Source organism: Pituophis catenifer, unplaced genomic scaffold (assembly GCF_029215685.1).
Source record: "Pituophis catenifer annectens isolate HBS135680 unplaced genomic scaffold, rPitCat1.0.hap2 SCAF_2, whole genome shotgun sequence".
Taxonomy (NCBI): Eukaryota; Metazoa; Chordata; class Lepidosauria; order Squamata; family Colubridae; genus Pituophis; species Pituophis catenifer.
In genome coordinates, this window is record NW_027256882.1 from 173,583,431 (window position 1) to 173,600,701 (window position 17,271).

At 37.3% G+C, this 17,271-nt stretch overlaps 1 protein-coding gene across 1 annotated transcript; it reads right to left on the reverse strand.

The window, feature by feature from the left end:
* Positions 1–1,226: 1,226 nt before the first annotated feature.
* Positions 1,227–15,808, reverse strand: LOC139312891 (3-beta-hydroxysteroid-Delta(8),Delta(7)-isomerase-like). Its single transcript, XM_070938075.1, has 5 exons — positions 15,767–15,808; positions 14,163–14,544; positions 5,837–5,873; positions 1,958–2,088; positions 1,227–1,769 (listed from the first exon to the last, which is right to left on the reverse strand). Exons 2-5 carry the CDS (start codon positions 14,473–14,475, stop codon positions 1,558–1,560), a joined length of 693 nt encoding a protein of 230 aa, XP_070794176.1. The 5' UTR covers positions 14,476–14,544; positions 15,767–15,808; the 3' UTR covers positions 1,227–1,557.
* Between the last annotated feature and the right edge of the window lie 1,463 nt (positions 15,809–17,271).

Here is a 17,271-nt window from a genome sequence, read left to right on the forward strand (position 1 = left end):
AAATAAATAAATAGTGCTTCGACTTCTGTACCGCTTCACAGTGCTTTACAGCCCTCTCTAAGTGGTTTACAGAGTCAGCATCTTGCCCCCAACAATCTGGGTCCTCATTTAACTGACCTTGGAAGGCTGAATCAACCGTGAGCCTGTGAAATTCGAACTCCTGGAGTGAGCAGTGAGTTAGCCCTGCAATACTGCATTCTAACCACTGCACCACCACAGCTCAATGCTTTTCTTCCACAAGAAAAAAAAATGAAAGTTCTTGAAGATGAAATTTTACAGTTAAAATCACCCCCTAGTATTCCAGTCTGATTACATTTTAAACAACTCAGAGGAAACAAAATATTCTATAGTATAGAAAAATTTAGAGAGAAAATTTTCATCACGGTGTTCTTATTTTCTTTGAAGTCTCACGCAACCCATACAACATGGATATTGTTTATTAAAATGTCGCATTTTAGTTTACAAATAAGAGAATTTAGAGCTGTACAGAGGGCACTCAAGGGAATGAAGCTTGGGATACAGTGATAAACTTTGTTTAGAAAATAGCTGCCTTAAAGCAACAGATCCGTCTACTTATACACAAACCTTTATGCTAGTTTTTTTTGCTAGAGACAATGAATCCCAAAGCAGTTGAAAAAATAACTGGAGTTAAGAAAAAAGAAAGGAAAAGAAAACTATTAGTAAAATGAGTGATGATATCAAAGTATATTTTATTCTGCTTCCACACTCTTAAGGACCTACTCCATCAGTTCCTTAGGAACAAAGCTCAGGTATGGAGGTCTGACAGCTTCCTCTTTGCTCTGTCTTGAAGTATTTATGATTCTTGGGTGACAGCTGTCGGGTACTATTTCCCAGTTTAAGCTAGTCACTGACTATTCTACATGGGGACAACAACAAAAAAGCTTCAAGGCAATTAGCTGAATCACTTTATAAGGTCAGAAGCAAGCTGTGAACCCCTCTAATGCTACCTTATATTTGATCTGAGAGTAAGAAGATTGAGTGTTTCCTGCATAGCCTCTATACAGTACTTCAGTTTTATGAATGCTAGATGTGTGGCTCTCCTTGCAGGCTTAAGTGATCACAGCTGCAGGTAATCAAGGGAAAACAAAGCTATATGGTCTATAGCAGGGCTCAGTTCAATACTGACTAGTATTAGCTGTGTCACTTGATCCTAATGACATTTATTTAGAAATAAAACCTCCTGATCTAAAAAATACCCATCATGAAGATATTTATTTATTTATTTATTAGTCGCATTTTTATGCCGCCCAAATCCCAAGGGACTCTGGGCGGCTTACAACAGAGAATAAAACAATGCGAACAATATCCCATAATTACTGCATCTTCATTTTAATTTTAATATCGGATAATACTGCAGTCTTAATTTTAAGCTCATAGTTTAAGAGCTATGAATCTTTAAAGAAAGGGAAGAGAATGACCACCATCAATGGTAGTGTTTGTCCATCAATTCAATATAACAACTGAAAACAGGAGGAGTACAAAATCAACCTCTGAATGGCTGGAAGTACCGCCCAGTATGACCCCCTGTGCAAGACATCAATGTTTCTTGACCTTGTTAGCATCCATTAATCTCTGGCAAGCACTGAGGTGCTTCCAGGCATCCCAGATGAGAATAGAGGGAATAATAATCCACAGACTATTCATGAAGACAAAGTAAAACCAGAAATAGATAGGGTGCCACATCTCACCATGGCGAAAGCCATCACGGTATGCAGTGTAGAAGTACAGAATGTCTCCATATAGTTGACCTATGATTAGAGACAGACAACATGGCTGATTAGGAAGAAAAGATCAGAAACGGACAAGCCAAATAAGAAATGCAGCCAGGTGCATGGAACATTAATCAAGAATAAAAATATTAAATTAATTGCTTTTGAAAGATTGTACTAACATTTACATACCCTGATATACCTCCCTCCCTGCCTTGCATACCTACCTAGTGACACTACTAACTGTAGTATATATCGATGGGACTGGCGTGAAAGAAATGCGACTACAGTCCAAAGACTGAGGGGACCCAAAAAACAGGCAGTGATGGTTTCCATGCAAACTATGAAATTATCTGATCTGCAGGTACAAAAATGAAATGAATGTTACCTTGAGGTCCCAAAACATCCCAACTCCCTTACAGTTCAATACTTTCAAACTGGAGGGGGAGAAAGAAGAACGATGATAGATTGATAGTTAGTTAGTTAGTTAGTTAGTTAGTTAGTTAGTTAGTTAGTTAGTTAGGTAGGTAGATAGATAGATAGATAGATAGATAGATAGATAGATAGATAGATAGATAGATAGATAACCGGGTTTCCCCGAAAATAAGACCCTGTCTTATATTTTTTGAACTCCGAAATAAGTGCTTGGCCTTATTTTTGGGGAGGTCTTATTATTTTGGGGCCCATGGAGCAAGATGGGGCTCCTCTTGCCATCTTACCTGATTTCCAGGTCTGTCTCCCTAACCCTAACCAGAGGAAATAGCGGGGACCGGCTGTTCATACGTTTAAATATTTTCAGGGATAGATAGATAGATAGATAGATAGATAGATAGATAGATAGATAGATAGATAGATAGATAGACAGACAATTTAGGAAACTACTTAATTTTATTATTTTAAACCATGAATAAAAGCCCACAATTCTCCCCGGAGAATTATATCAAAAACTTGATGATGCTCTGAAACTGGAATTGTTAGAAATTCTAAATGATGTTATTGCTGGCATAACAATCCCAGACTCCTGGAGGGAAGCGTACCTGACGATCATTCTGAAAGAAGGTGCCGACCCGAAGCAGATCTCCAACTATAGACCTATCTCACTGCTTAACGCAGATTACAAATTATTTATGACTATAATAGCGGAGAGATTCAAGAAAATTCTAAACCGATGGATACATAAGGATCAAAATGGTTTTCTCCCAGGGAGACAGATTAGAGACAATTTGAGAACAGTCCTAAATACCATTGAATATTATGAACAACACCCTGGAAAACAGATGGCTTTAATGTTTGTCGATGCCCAAAAGGCATTCGACAATCTGAATTGGACCTTCATGATAAACCAAATAGATCTAATGGGATTCGGGACTAATTTTAGGAGGATGATAGAGAATATTTACCAAAATCAGAGGGCAAATATATTAGTTAACGGAGACAGAACCCAGACATTTCAGATCCAAAGAGGAGTCAGGCAGGGATGTCCCCTATCCCCTTTACTTTACATTTTAGCATTAGAGGTCTTACTTAGAAGGATTAGAACTAATGAAAATATCAAAGGCTTGAAGATTAGGAAGGAAATATTTAAAACACAGGCTTTTGCGGACGACTTTGCCTTCATAATAGAAGACCCATTAGACACCGGCTCAAAATTAATGCAGGAAGTTCAGAATTATGGAGAAGTCGCGGGCCTTAAACTTAATAAGAACAAAACCAAAATAATTGTGAAAAATATGACAAACCTACAAACGAAAGAATTAGAAGATTTATTAGGCCTCCAGGTAGTTAAGAAGATAAAATATCTGGGAATATGGATTACGGCGAGACTTTCTTCATTAAAAGATGATAACTATATCCCTTTATTGCAGAAAACTAATCAAGACCTTGATAGGTGGAGGAGGCTTAAATTGTCCCTGACTGGTAAAATTGCGGCGATCAAAATGAATATTTTACTGAAATTTCTATTTCTATTTCAAAATATACCGATATCACTAGATAAAAAAATTTTTTGGGATCTGAATAAACATATCAGGAATTTTTTGTGGGAGGGTAAGAAATCGAGGATTTCTCTCAAGACACTTCAAGGGAAAAGAAATTTGGGAGGGTTCGGGCTCCCTGACTGGGAATTATATCAAAAGGCGGCAAAAATAATTTGGATAAAGGAGTGGATCAAATTACAAGAAAGTAGAATTTTGACACTAGAAGGACACGATCTCCTTGAAGGATGGCACGCTTACCTCTGGGATATAAAGGATAGGAAGAAAACTCATTTCTATAAACATAAAACTAGAGAGACATTGATTCGTACGTGGCTGGAAATCAGACAGAAGATATATACCAAGGTTCCTAGCTGGTTGTCGATTATGGATGCTCTAGTGGCCCCAAATAGAAGAGGGAACTATAAAATGGGCACATATAAGGATATCTTGGATGAAGAAGGGAAGGGAAGCTCAAACCCTTGGAAGTATTGAGGGACCAGGGGTTTATTCTGGATTGGTGGAAATATCTTCAGATTAAGTCTAGATTTCAAGAAGATAGAGATAAATGTGGTATTGAAATGAAATATGGATATTTTGACAAAATTATTTGGGGACCAGATAAGAAAATGCTATCGAAAATCTATAACTTAATATTAGATGAGGATAGAGCCGAGACGATAGCTAAAAATCAGCTAAGCATTTGGGAGAAAAACTTAGGATATGGCCTTAATTTCAACGACTGGGAGATAGCTTGGAACAGAAATCTCAAAATAACGAAATCGGTAACATTCAGGGAAAATCATTACAAAATGCTGCATAGGTGGTACCTAGCCCCGGACAGGCTGGCCAAAATATTTCCAAATTCCTCTGCTTTATGTTGGAAATGTGGAAAGACGGTCGGCACCTTTTACCATCTGTGGTGGACTTGCCCTGAGACCAAAAAGTTTTGGTTAAAGATTCGACTCTGGCTCTCGGAAATAATGGGACAAGAGATAGCCTTGGCCCCGGAATCCTTCCTCTTAGGTATGATTGAAGATGGTCTCGACAATAAAACCCAACTGGCAATTCAAATTATTACTGCGGCTAGATTAGCCTTTGCGAAACTCTGGAAATCCAACTCTACCCCCTCTGAAGAAACATTAATAAATAAAATTCTAGAGTGCGCAGAGATGGCTAAATTGACGAGCGAGCTAAAAAATGAAGAGAACTCTAAGTATTACGAAGTATGGGGAATTTGGTATAACTGGTTAAAGAATAGGATAAAAATATGATAATAGGCTACGATTTGTTAGACACCCGAAATGGACTTAATTGTATAGAAATGTAGAGAATTGTATAGAACTGTATATTGTATATATGAAATGTGTAGACATTGCACCTCGGATCAAGATTGTGATTGTACATTGTCTTTTTAAAAATTGGAAAATTCAATAAAGTATTTTAAAAAAAAAAAAAAAGCCCACAAACTGTACTCTTGCTGAGCTAAACCAATTAAATGACATCCTGGTTTCTCTGATGCATGAAAATACACAAAGATAATAAACCCACTTAGGCAAAATTGCAGAATTTGATACAAGTGAGGAAGGAAACTGCTGCAAGTTCTTTCTCTTCAAGCCTTGCCCATTTTATTTTCCTGGGCCGAGTTACTATGGCTGAGGGGAAAAGAGAAAAAAAATGAATGAAAAATAAAATGGCGAGAATGATAAAATGGCTCACCAACAACCAGATCTTCCATTGAGATGGGGGAACCCCACTGATAATACTCATCTCAAATGTTCATAAACGCGAGACTGGAAAATAAATTTCATTCCCCGATATGCTCTTTTAAGGCATGAATCAAATTCAATGTTTTTTTCTAAAATAATTTAGAAATCTAAAAGGTTAGGATCCTTAAAGAGAAATCCAGGAATTCTTTTACTTTAGTTGTACTCGGCCTATTAAAGAATTGCCTTGGCAACAGGAAATACATCAGAGAACTCATGCAAACATTTTGAACATCTCGGCTGTATTTATGTGTGCATCCTTTCCCTAGCCCTGCACTCAAACCAGGTTCTTTGTTCAAATTACTTAGTGTTGGATCTTTGCAGAAATATACAGACCTTTGTCTATCATTTCAAAGTTAATACTTACGTGATATATCTGCTGTCACCTTTGGCATATTCCTTCACTGGAAGATATAAAATAAGGAGTATGAAAAGAAAAAGAAATCAATAGGAATGGGGTAGGTTTATGAATTTCCCTGTATTTTTCTTAAATATTAATTATAACAGGATTGTGCAGCACTATAGATACAAAGGCAAACAGATGCTTGGAACACCCAGAGGCGCAAAAATGACCCCTGTCTCCAACTCCTTAAACCAAGTTTCCAAGTACTTCCTATTCCAGAAGAAAGAACTTTCTAAATACATGAGGACTTTACTAGCCTAAAACCATGCTTTTTGATAATGCAAATACTTGATCTTAGGAAATACAAATATTAGTTGATGCAAATACTTGATCTTAGGAAATACAAATATTAGGTGATGCAAATGCTTGATCTTAGGAAATACAATTATTAGGTGATGCAAATATTTGATTTTAGGGAACATATATTTTTACCTCTTGCAGTTTTTTTTTTTTTTTATTGCAAAAGTTTTACAATTACATTTTCACCCCTTTTTTCACCCCCCCACCTCCCTCCCCAAACTTCCCATCCTCCCTAACCCTCCCTAACCCTCCCCCCCCAGACTTCCCTATTACATACTCATAACTAATAACACTAATATATAAACCTGAACCCATCCCTCCCCCTATATAATTTTTCCTCTTTGTCTCTTTACATTAAAATATTTCTAATACATTATTTTCAAATAAAAGCTATTTGATACTTTCTAGTTTGGTATTTGTTCTGAACATATTCTATCCACCTTTTCCATTCCCATTCATAAGTCTCTTGTGAACAATCTTTTAAATACGCTGAAATCTTCGCCATCTCTGCAAAACTGGCCATCTTCAAAGTCCATTCCTCGATAGTAGGCAAAGCTTCATTCTTCCAGTATTTACCTATCAACAATCTTGCTGCTGTTATCATATACAATATTAGTTTTATTTCACCCCGTGTAAAACCCTTAACTATACCCAATAAAAACAATTGTGGAGAAAATTGAATTTTTTTCTTCAAAACATTCTGCATGACCCACCAAATTTTTATCCAAAAAGCCTTAACTTTCCTACAGGTCCACCATACATGATAATACGTAGCATCCAAACATTCGCATCTCCAACATTTTGGCTGAACATTAGGGTACATACATGACAACTTTTTAGGATCTAAATGCCATCTATAAAACATTTTATAAAAATTTTCTCTCAGGTTTTGCGACTGTGTAAATTTAACATTCTGAACCCAAATTTTTTCCCAAGTTTCCAGCATCACTGGTTCTTCAAAATTCTGTGCCCACTTAATCATACAATCTTTAACTAATTCCGTTTCTGAATCTCTTTCTAACAAAACATTATAAAGCCTTTTAATATGCATTGGACCTTTCTCTCTTATATGTCTAACCAATTCTTCCTCATGCAACATAATACCAGTTTTTTGGTCCTCTTTCCATCTCATTTGTAATTGATTATATTGTAACCAGGTTAAATTAATCCCTTCGTCCAACAGTGTCTGCAATGTCTTCAGCTGCCATCTGCCCGCATCTGTAAAAAGAACCTCTTTGTATAAAAACCCCCCGAGTGACATTATATTTGTATTCCACAAGGTATGACCAAGATCCAGCCATAGCGGTATTTTATAATCCCATTTGAGTCGGTGCTTCTTCCAAACTCTCATCAAAGAATCTCTGAGTATATGACTTTTAAATACTTTATCAACTTTATCATCATAAAATAAGTAAGCATGCCATCCAAATTCAAGATCAAAACTTTCTGCATTCAATATTCCAGCCTTTTTATTTCCAAACCAGTCACTTGTTAAAGTTAAAGCTGCTGCATCATAATATAACTGTAGGTTTGGGAGTTTAAGGCCTCCTCTTTCTGGAACATCTTGCATAATTTTCAATTTCACTCTCGGCTTTTTCTCGTTCCAGACAAACTTATTCACACCAGACTGCCAGACTTTCAGTTGTTTATCACTTTTAAGCACCGGAATCATTTGGAACAAAAACAGAAATCTTGGCAAAATATTCATCTTAACTGCTGCTATTCTTCCAAGTAAAGACAGTTGCAGCTTTTTCCAGGTCTCCATGTCTTTCTGAACCTCTCGCCACAACACCTCATAATTATTTTGAAACAATTTCATATTTGATTCTGCAACCTGAATTCCAAGATATTTTACCTTAGGTACAATTTCAAAACCTGCCCTCCTTTCAAGCTCATGTTTACGATCTTGTGTCATATTCTTAACTATCATTTTAGTCTTTTTTGAATTCAGTTTAAAACCTGAAACTCTACCATAGTCTTGTATAATGTCATTCATCAGGATTATTGATTCCATTGGTTGTGATAGGGTAACAACCAGATCATCTGCAAATGCCTTTATTCTATAATCCTCTTGCCTTATCACTATACCTTTCAAAATTTTTGAGTCCCGTATTGTATTTAGCAAGACTTCCAATGTTAATATAAATAAAAGTGGGGACAACGGACATCCCTGTCTTGTTCCTTTTTCAATTTTAAACTCTGTCGTCAAACTTCCATTAATAATAATCTGTGCTTTTTGCTCTTGATAAATTGCTGAAATCGCCTGTATAAATTGGTCCCCAAAGCCCATCTTTTTTAAAGTCTTTAGTAGAAAGTTCCAATCCACTCTATCAAAGGCTTTCTCCGCATCCAAAAAAACCAGCACTGCAGAGATCTGTTTATTCTTATCAAGATATTCCAATAAGTCTATTACTTGCCTTACATTGTCCTTCATATATCTGCCCTCAATAAATCCCGCTTGGTCCTCATGAATCACTTTTTGGATTACTGGCATCAACCTGTTGGCTAATACCTTCGCATAAATTTTATAGTCTGTGTTCAAAAGAGATATTGGTCTGTAGTTCTCTGGTTTTTTAGGACCAACTTGTTCCTTTGGTATCAGAGATATATAAGCAGTTGTCCAAGATGGGGGTATTTTACCCCCTTGTTGAATATTACAAAATAAATCTCTAAGTTGTTCCACCATTTCAGCTTGTAAAGTTTTGCAATACACTGCAGTCAAACCATCCGTACCAGGAGCTTTGGCTGTTTTTAGCTGCTTAATTGCTGTTATTATCTCCTCCTCTGTTATTGGATAATTCATTCTTTCCTTTTGTTGATCAGTAATTTTTGTAACTCTCTTATCCTTTAAATATTTTTCTATAAGTCCATTCTGCACCTCTTCTTTGGCATATAATTTAGTATAATAATCCACAAAAGCTTCTTTAATTAATTTTTGTTGAAAAATTTCTTTCCCTCCAATGTCAATACTATCAATAGTCCGTATACTTTGTTTTTTCCTCAGTGTGTAAGCCAACCATCTGCCCGGTTTATTGGCATTGCAAAATGTATTATGCTTCGCGTATTGTAAACTTGTTGCAACTTGTTCCGCCATAAGCATTTGAAATTGGTCTTTCAAAAGTTTTATAGCACTTCGTATTCTTTCATCTGTTGGGTTTTTAATAAGTAACTGTTCCTTATTCTTTATTTCCATTTCCAACTCAGATCTTTTCTTTTGTCGGAACAGTCTATGTTTAGAATTCATGTAGATAAGTACCCCTCTCATATAAGCTTTACTAGCGTCCCAAACAATTTCAATTGGGGTACCTTTATTCAAATTTATTTCAAAAAATTCTTTCAAATGCTTTTTAAGTTCTATTGTATTTTTTTCATATCTAAACAAGTTCTCATTTAATCTCCAGGAACGTCTCTCAACCTTATCCATCTCAATTTCTATCCATACAGGGCTATGGTCAGTCAAAGTTCTTGGAAAAATCTTTGTTCTTTTTGTCTTAATAAGTAAATCATTTGACAACAGGATAAAATCAATCCTAGAAAAGGATCTATGTCTATCGGAAAAGAAAGTGTAATCCAATTCATTTGGATTATGTATTCTCCAAACATCTTTTAGTTCCATATCTTCTTTCATATCAAAAAAAGTCTGCGGTAGTCTAATTCTAGACTTTGCCAAGCTCTTTTTGTCTAATTTAGAATCAATTACTCCATTCCAATCTCCCATAAATAAAATAGATCTATAGTCCCATTGCAATATTTTAGTATGTAACATCTTGTAAAAACAATCCTGTTGTTGGTTGGGAGCATAAATTCCAATCAAAAGAATTTGACCATTTGCTGTAAGCAATTCAATTGCTACAAACCTACCATCTTGATCTACTTCTATAACTTTTGCTGTTAATTTTTTATTTACATAAATAACCACACCATTCTTTTTCTGCGAAGTTGAAGATATATAATGTACTCCTAATTTTGAATTTATCAAATATTTCTGATCTTGAGTTGTAATATGCGTTTCTTGTAAACATATTATATCATTATTAAATTGTTTCAAATATGTAAATAATTTCTTCCTTTTCTGTGCTGAATTCAACCCATTAACATTCCAAGATAAACACTTAAGGGTCATCGGCCTGTTTCTGGAGCGCAGAGCAAAATATTTGAAGTTCATCCAAAAGCTTCGATCTTGCTCCTCCCATAGCTCCACTCTCTTGTGGGGTACTCTTAGCTGCCTTCTTGTCTTGTCTTTCCTGTTGTTGTTGTTGCTTTTGTTTAAGTAACTTGGATTGAGCTCTAGTTATACGTTGATCTTTAACTTCAGTCAACTGAATCAAATCCAAAATTGGAGAAGAATCCAGCAAGGGCTCACTCAGAAAACCTCCTTCTGCACCTTGCACATTTTCTAATTCCTGCTTAGGCTGTTCTTCCAATTGCCTCTCTTCACTCTCCTTAATCTCCAAAACTGTAGATGTACGTGGAGATGGTGTTCTTTCCTTAAGAATAGTACTATAAAAATGTTGTGCCTTCTCCACGGTATTCAATCGATATCCTTCTCCCTTATATCTAAAAATTATCCCAGCTGGTGCATCCCACCGGAAGGGTATCTGTAAGTCTTTCAATTCCTTAACAAGAAAACCAAATTCTTTTCTAGCTTTCAGCATTTTAGGAGGTAATTCTTTAAAAATTACAAGTCGTGAGCCCCCCACTTCTACAGAGGTGTGAAAAGATTTTTGGAGGATTTCATTTCTAATTTCTCTCTCAGTAAAGTATATGACCACATCTCTAGGCAGTTGTCTTTGTCTGGCCACCCAAGAGTTCACTCTGTAAATTTTTTCTATTTTGTGAAATACCAAATCAGGGTTAACTTGTAAGATCTTAGCCAGGGCTTCAGAGCAAACTTGTCTCAAGTCCTGTCTCTCCTCCTCTCGAATTCCCCGAAGCCGTATGGCAAATTCCATCGCCCGGAATTGTATCATGACAATCTCATCTTCAATTCTCTGCATTTTATTATCAGCTTCTTCAATTTTATAGTCATTATCTTTCATCCTAACATTAACTTCTAATTTGAGTTCTTCAACTTTAAAATCAACTTTCCCAATAAAATTTGCCAGGCCAGACGCCACTTCTGATATTTTTTTGGTCACCATATTTTGATTCTGCTTCACCATATCTTTAACTTCATTAATTTCCTGCAGAAATTCCTCATGTGATTTTTGAAGTTTATGATCTATTTCCTGTTGAGATTCTTGAAATTTTTCATCCAAAGTTTTAGAAATAAAGTCTTTTAAATCTCCCACATCAAGTTCTTTTTTCTGAGTTTGTAGCTGTTGAGCAGGGGGAAGTTGCGTTTGATGTTTGTGTGTGGGGGATCCCCCCCCTGATGCCTTCCCTTCCTGCTTCTTTGAAGCCATTGTGCCACGTAAGCTAATTTTTCTAAAGAGGGAAGTTCTTTTTCCTTTCCCTCTTCCACAAAGGCTTCTAAAAAAGTCCCCCAAATTTAATCAAATAAAACTGAAGTAAAGCAAAGTCAAATTTTAGCAAAAAAAATGTTTTCCTTTAAGTAAAACAACTTTGTAGCAACTTTTCAACTTTGTAGCAAAGCAGAGAGGCTTCACAAATCCACTTTCACTAGCTCGTTAACTCAAGCGCTGGACGCCATATTTTTTCAAATCACTTTCACTCGCTCACTTTCTCTTTGATTTAAAAAGTCAATAAAGCACTAATACTTGCAATTTTCAGGTTTCTGGATTCAAGTTGATATTTCCGCTATTTGTTAGAATTAGTTCCTCTCACTTTAAAAGTTTGCTGCTATCGGCTTGTTCTGCTGAAGGCAGAATCGTCCCACGCCGCCCGGAGTCTCCGCAGGTTGGAAGGGAGCCGCTCCTGTTTTCACCCCCAGAAGCGATTCCCTGGGGGGGTTACAGGGGCTCAACCTGTACCCTGCTGTCTCTGCTCCTGCAATCTTCAAGATTTCGGAGTTTTCGAGCCGCTCCTCGTTCGCGGGGCGGCTCTACAGGCGGCGGGGCTGGCGGTCTTTAGAAAATCACCGCCGTCGCCGAAGCTCGCAAACCGGAAGTCCACCTCTTGCAGTTTTGATGATACTGGCAAGAATCAAACATTCTGTTAAATTCAAATATAGTTGTTGGATTTGAAGGAGGCGGCTTTAGCGTGGTGTTGTACATGTACCCCTTTCATTATGGCTTATTTGCAAATCATGGCAACACACATTATTGTGACTAATATAAAACATAAATTTTCGAGTCTGATTTCTGCTTGCCTTATTGTTACAATGTCAAAGCATAGTATTATAACTATATTCTTTTTACCTAGACTTTTATGGGGTTAAGTGTTTTGATCCTGCAAGTACTGTACTGCTGGCTCAAATTCTCAGCAGCTGCTGTAGGTGAGGGCAATAATTAGGGAACAGATTGGTTAAGATGCTGGCCTAAAAACCAGAAGACAGTGACTTTAGGCCTGTTAATGTTTCAGGCTGGACCACTTCACAGATGGTTCTTTTGTGGAAAAGAGAAGAATGCAATATTTGGTATGTTCATTGCCTTGTTGACACATATAGATGGATTTTTTAAAAAATACTAATGATAATAATTGGAAATAGAGATACAAAATAAGTGGAACCACCATATGGCACAGATCTTCCAATCATTGAGGGAAATAGAGGGCTACATCAGAAAAATATTGGTATTCTCTTACATATTCCAATTATAGATGAGTATTTTTTTTCCCAGGCCCACTTTAATGCTCTTTAATGCCTACCTGGAGGGCAGACTACAAAACATTTCAGTAAAACAAAGGTACTTTGAGAGCATGCAAGGGCACATATATGGCACCTGTCAATATGTCAATTTGACATAAGTCCAATGTATCTTCTCAGCATCATGCTGAAGCTGCAGAGGGCAGCCAGGCAACCACAGGGGAAAATGCATTGCTCTAAAGTAGACCCTATTCCCATTCCATTGTACCCCACAGCCCTAGCATGTAGCCTTTAACACAGGTTCCCTAAGGATAACTATATGTGGAAACCTATTTGTGGCCATGATTTCCATTTTAACATCATATTAAGTTCCTATATGTGGGCCTTTTCCTTATGAACTATTAAGAATCAGTACGTCTACATGCACAGAAAGAATGAAAAAGCTCTATACGGAGAACATAGCAGAAGCATTATTCCAGTGTTATAACAACTGAATCCAGTTTTATCTGCACATCCTACATTTTCCTTTATTTCCTATTGCACAATTGTAATAGGTGCCTTTCAAAGATACATTAAAAAAACCAAGCTGCCTGTAGCTACAAAAACTGGAGAGTTTAGAAATCTATTTCTGGAGTGATCTCAGGATAGTGCTATCTCAAAAATAACTATAGGCATGCAGGCAGTCCTCATTTAATGTCCACTTGTTCTCGGGCTGTTTGAAGTTACAACAGTGCTGAATGAGAGGAACTTACAACTGTCCTTGTAGTTGTGGCCATCACAGCCACCCTGTGATCAGATAAATGTGAGTCAGGTGGTTACAACTAGCTTGCAATTATATCACAGCGTCCCACTGTCATGTAACCGCCATTTGCAATGCCATTGCTGGCTTCCAACAAATAAGAGTTAATAGGGAAGCCGCCAGGAGGTGCAAATGGTGATCATGTGACTGAGGGATGCTACAACCATTCAAGATTTGAAGATGGCAACTAGAACTGCTGTTGTAAGTTGGTGTGGTCATGTGACAGTGACTTACAGCCACACCACTGAAAAAATTTGCTGGTCCAAGTTACTGTTGGCAAGCAAAGACCATCTATACAAGTGTCACTATCACACATTTGTGGTCTGAAGTCTGACTCAAGTACACAATAGAAGGATTGACCGCCTTGTGTCATTTGGCCCATTTGTGCCTCCTGCAAATCCTCCTGCTTTCCCCATGTTAACCTTGTTGCATCAATATTTTTTTCCAAAATCAAGAGACAGAAACCAGATAGACACACATCTTACAGAGCTGTGAGAGAAAGGATTGATCCCCTGCAATTTCCATGTAGTGGAGACTAAACCAGCCTTCGAAGACACCGTGAATAAAAACACAGATGGCAAACCAGCAAATGATCAAGGTGCGCCAAGTTCCAAAAGGGCCCCAGGTCTTGCTCCGCCAGCCTGCTACAAACCAAGTCAATACCAAGAGAATTCCTGAAGTACCAAATAAGAATGTCAAGATCTGCCATAAGGGTCGGTCATTTGGGACGTAACTATGGAGTTCCAAATTCCGAGGCCAATATGGGTGATGTATAACGGGTTTTGTTTCCAGAACCATAGTGGTTGAGAAAATGGGATCTGAGCCAGTGAAAAAGGCAAGGGCTTCTTCTGGAAGAAAATGATCCACCTGCATTAAATACAGAGAAATAGTTAAAATACAACATATTGTGAGATTCTTTCGGCTTGACAGCCAACAAAATAGAAACAGAACTTATCCTAAAATCTGAACATACACACAAATACACATACATATTACATATGTAATATACATATCAATATGTATATCTATATCTATATATATAGTGTCCCAAAAGTCATAGCGCTTTCTTAAACTTTTAAAAGTGTCTTTATACAATAGAAACTTGCCTGCCACTGGTTTTAAATCCATTTGCATTACACAGTACAGCTCCTCCTTTCACAGAAATCACTCCAATAGATGAGTTGATTTCAAAGGAGCAAAGATCCCTAGAAGGAGCATGATCCTTCAGGAAGCAAAAAAGGGACTCCAAGCAGAGTCTTTTCTGAAGTGTAGAATCCTACAAATGCCACAGTTCAGCTCAGAGGGAGAATTACCTACTTTCCACCTTCCAAACAACTTCAAAGCAATACCTCCCAATATTCAGGGCCATCCATTCACCCAAAGTGGATATTTTATGACAGCGTTGGTAACTTCTTCTTTTTTTTTTTTTTTTTAGCATCGAGAGCAACCTGCTTGTTAACAGACTTTCACAGGCAATTCACAGCAACATTATTCAGTGGCTGTTAGAAACCCAATAGTTATTACTAAATAACTATATTTGTTACTTATCCTTTATCAGCTGATAATCATTTTTTTTCCACAGTTATCTTTCAGTTCCAATTTGAGACAAGGAAAGAAAAGCCTTTTTCATGACTTTTTCTTTTAGGAAGAAAAAAGGTTACTAATTTGGCACACCCGATTTGGTAATCTTCTTATCCTGGCTTCTCCTGCAAGTTTAACATTTTTCCTCAACTAGCAAAGCAAACAAATGCTGTAATCCGTAGTAGAAGATTCTTGCCTCTGCTTTCTCCATCCTGAGAAACTCAAACTGAAACCACCATTCTAAATGCAGGAAAGCGTCCTGAATCTGGGACTCAAACGCAAATCAGCAGGACGGTCTTAGCAGGACCTTGGGCAAAAAATCCCTAACAAAATACGCGCTGTAATGAGGCACTTTGCAAATACACTCTATAAAAGATTTGTGCCCCTAAACACAACATTTATCCCATATAATCTTTGATCATAGGAGAAACAGTAGAAAAATCTATAAATCAGCCATGAAATCTTAGCTGTTTTTCGGCTAGCCAAAATTTCATCTCAAAAACCTTACCCAAGGTATCTCGCAAAACTTTTGCACCAAACGCTTCTCACCTGTTTCCTAAATCCTCCCAATATATCCTGTAGCACCCTCGGTATCTAAACAGACAAGGCAGCCAATCAACGTTTCCCACGACAAAGGTGGGCTCTTATAGGAGTTTTTTGCTTTATCCGCGCAACTAATAGGAGTTCTGACATCATGCAGTATTCTGCCAAATCGATTGGTGGAAGAGTGATACATAGAGAGGGGTGAGAGAGGGAGAGATACAGAAGGAGAGAGACATGGTGGGAGAGAGGAAGAGGGGGAGAGAGACAGAATGGTTTTGTGGCTGGGTAGGCGTGTTTTTTTTCTGTGGGAAAGGGGTCCAAGTGGCTCTTTGAGTGTTTAAGTTTGCCGATCCCTGTCCTAGAAAAAGGAAAAGAAACTCAAAAAAAATATTAAAAGAGCAGGAAAATTCCCCTAAAAGAAAATAAGCAGAAACTCAGGCAGAGTTTCAGCCTCCACCTTTGTCAATGGGCCATTAAGAAGCTGAAGCCACCCTATTTTCCACAACAAAGGAAGGACAAAATTACAGGGGCCTGCAACATCCAAACAGAAAAAAACAAACACCCAAAAAGGAAAAGAAATCAAGCCAAAGTAATTAGAATTTTAAACACATGAGAAAAGGAGATATTCACTAAAACACAGTAATAGCAAACTGATTAATTATAGGAAACGAACAACTACGGAAAAACAGATTGGACTATAAAACAATTACTTATTTGCCAGATCCAGGACGGAAGAACCCAATAAAAAAAAAAAGCAGGATTTAAACACCATAAAACAATGACACACACAAATTAAAGGATTCACATGCCAAATCAAAATAATTTCAATAGATTTTAAAGGGTCACACAGAAAATCAAAAGATGTTTTAGGATATAAAAAAAGGGTTTTTCTTACAGTTCAAACAGGCTAGCCTCGGAACGCTGTGCTTGTATTTGTTTCTTGCCTGCTTTCCTATAAACAATAAACTAATTCTGCTCTCAAGCAGCTGACCTCCAATCATTTCGAAATAATCTCCCAGCCGGGAGTTTTGAATTCAAGAAGGGAAAGCTCTGCCTTCCAACAATCCTTAAAGGGAAAGCTTCTTTTTCTTCCAACAACAGAAAATAGATGATCAGAGTGTCTACAATGAGATGTTCTTGCTGTAGCTTCTGCAATCAATATGTTACAGGTACACCTTACTGGCTATATGAATTGAGCTACAGAACAGCCCTGATTTCTCCAAGACCTCTCATAGCTCAATTCTGTTATAAACTTAATCCCAAGTAATAGTGCAAGGTGTTGTACTTCCTCACTCTCACATCTTTCCCTCCCCACCCACAATCACACCAAAGAACACAGCCATCTTTTACACAATTGTAATCTTTAGAGCTGAAGGGATCAGGACTCAGAGAAGCAATTTAAAAAAGAAGAGAGGAAAATCTGCACCACTCAGATCTTTTTCAAACACTTCTTCATATATGGTATTTTCA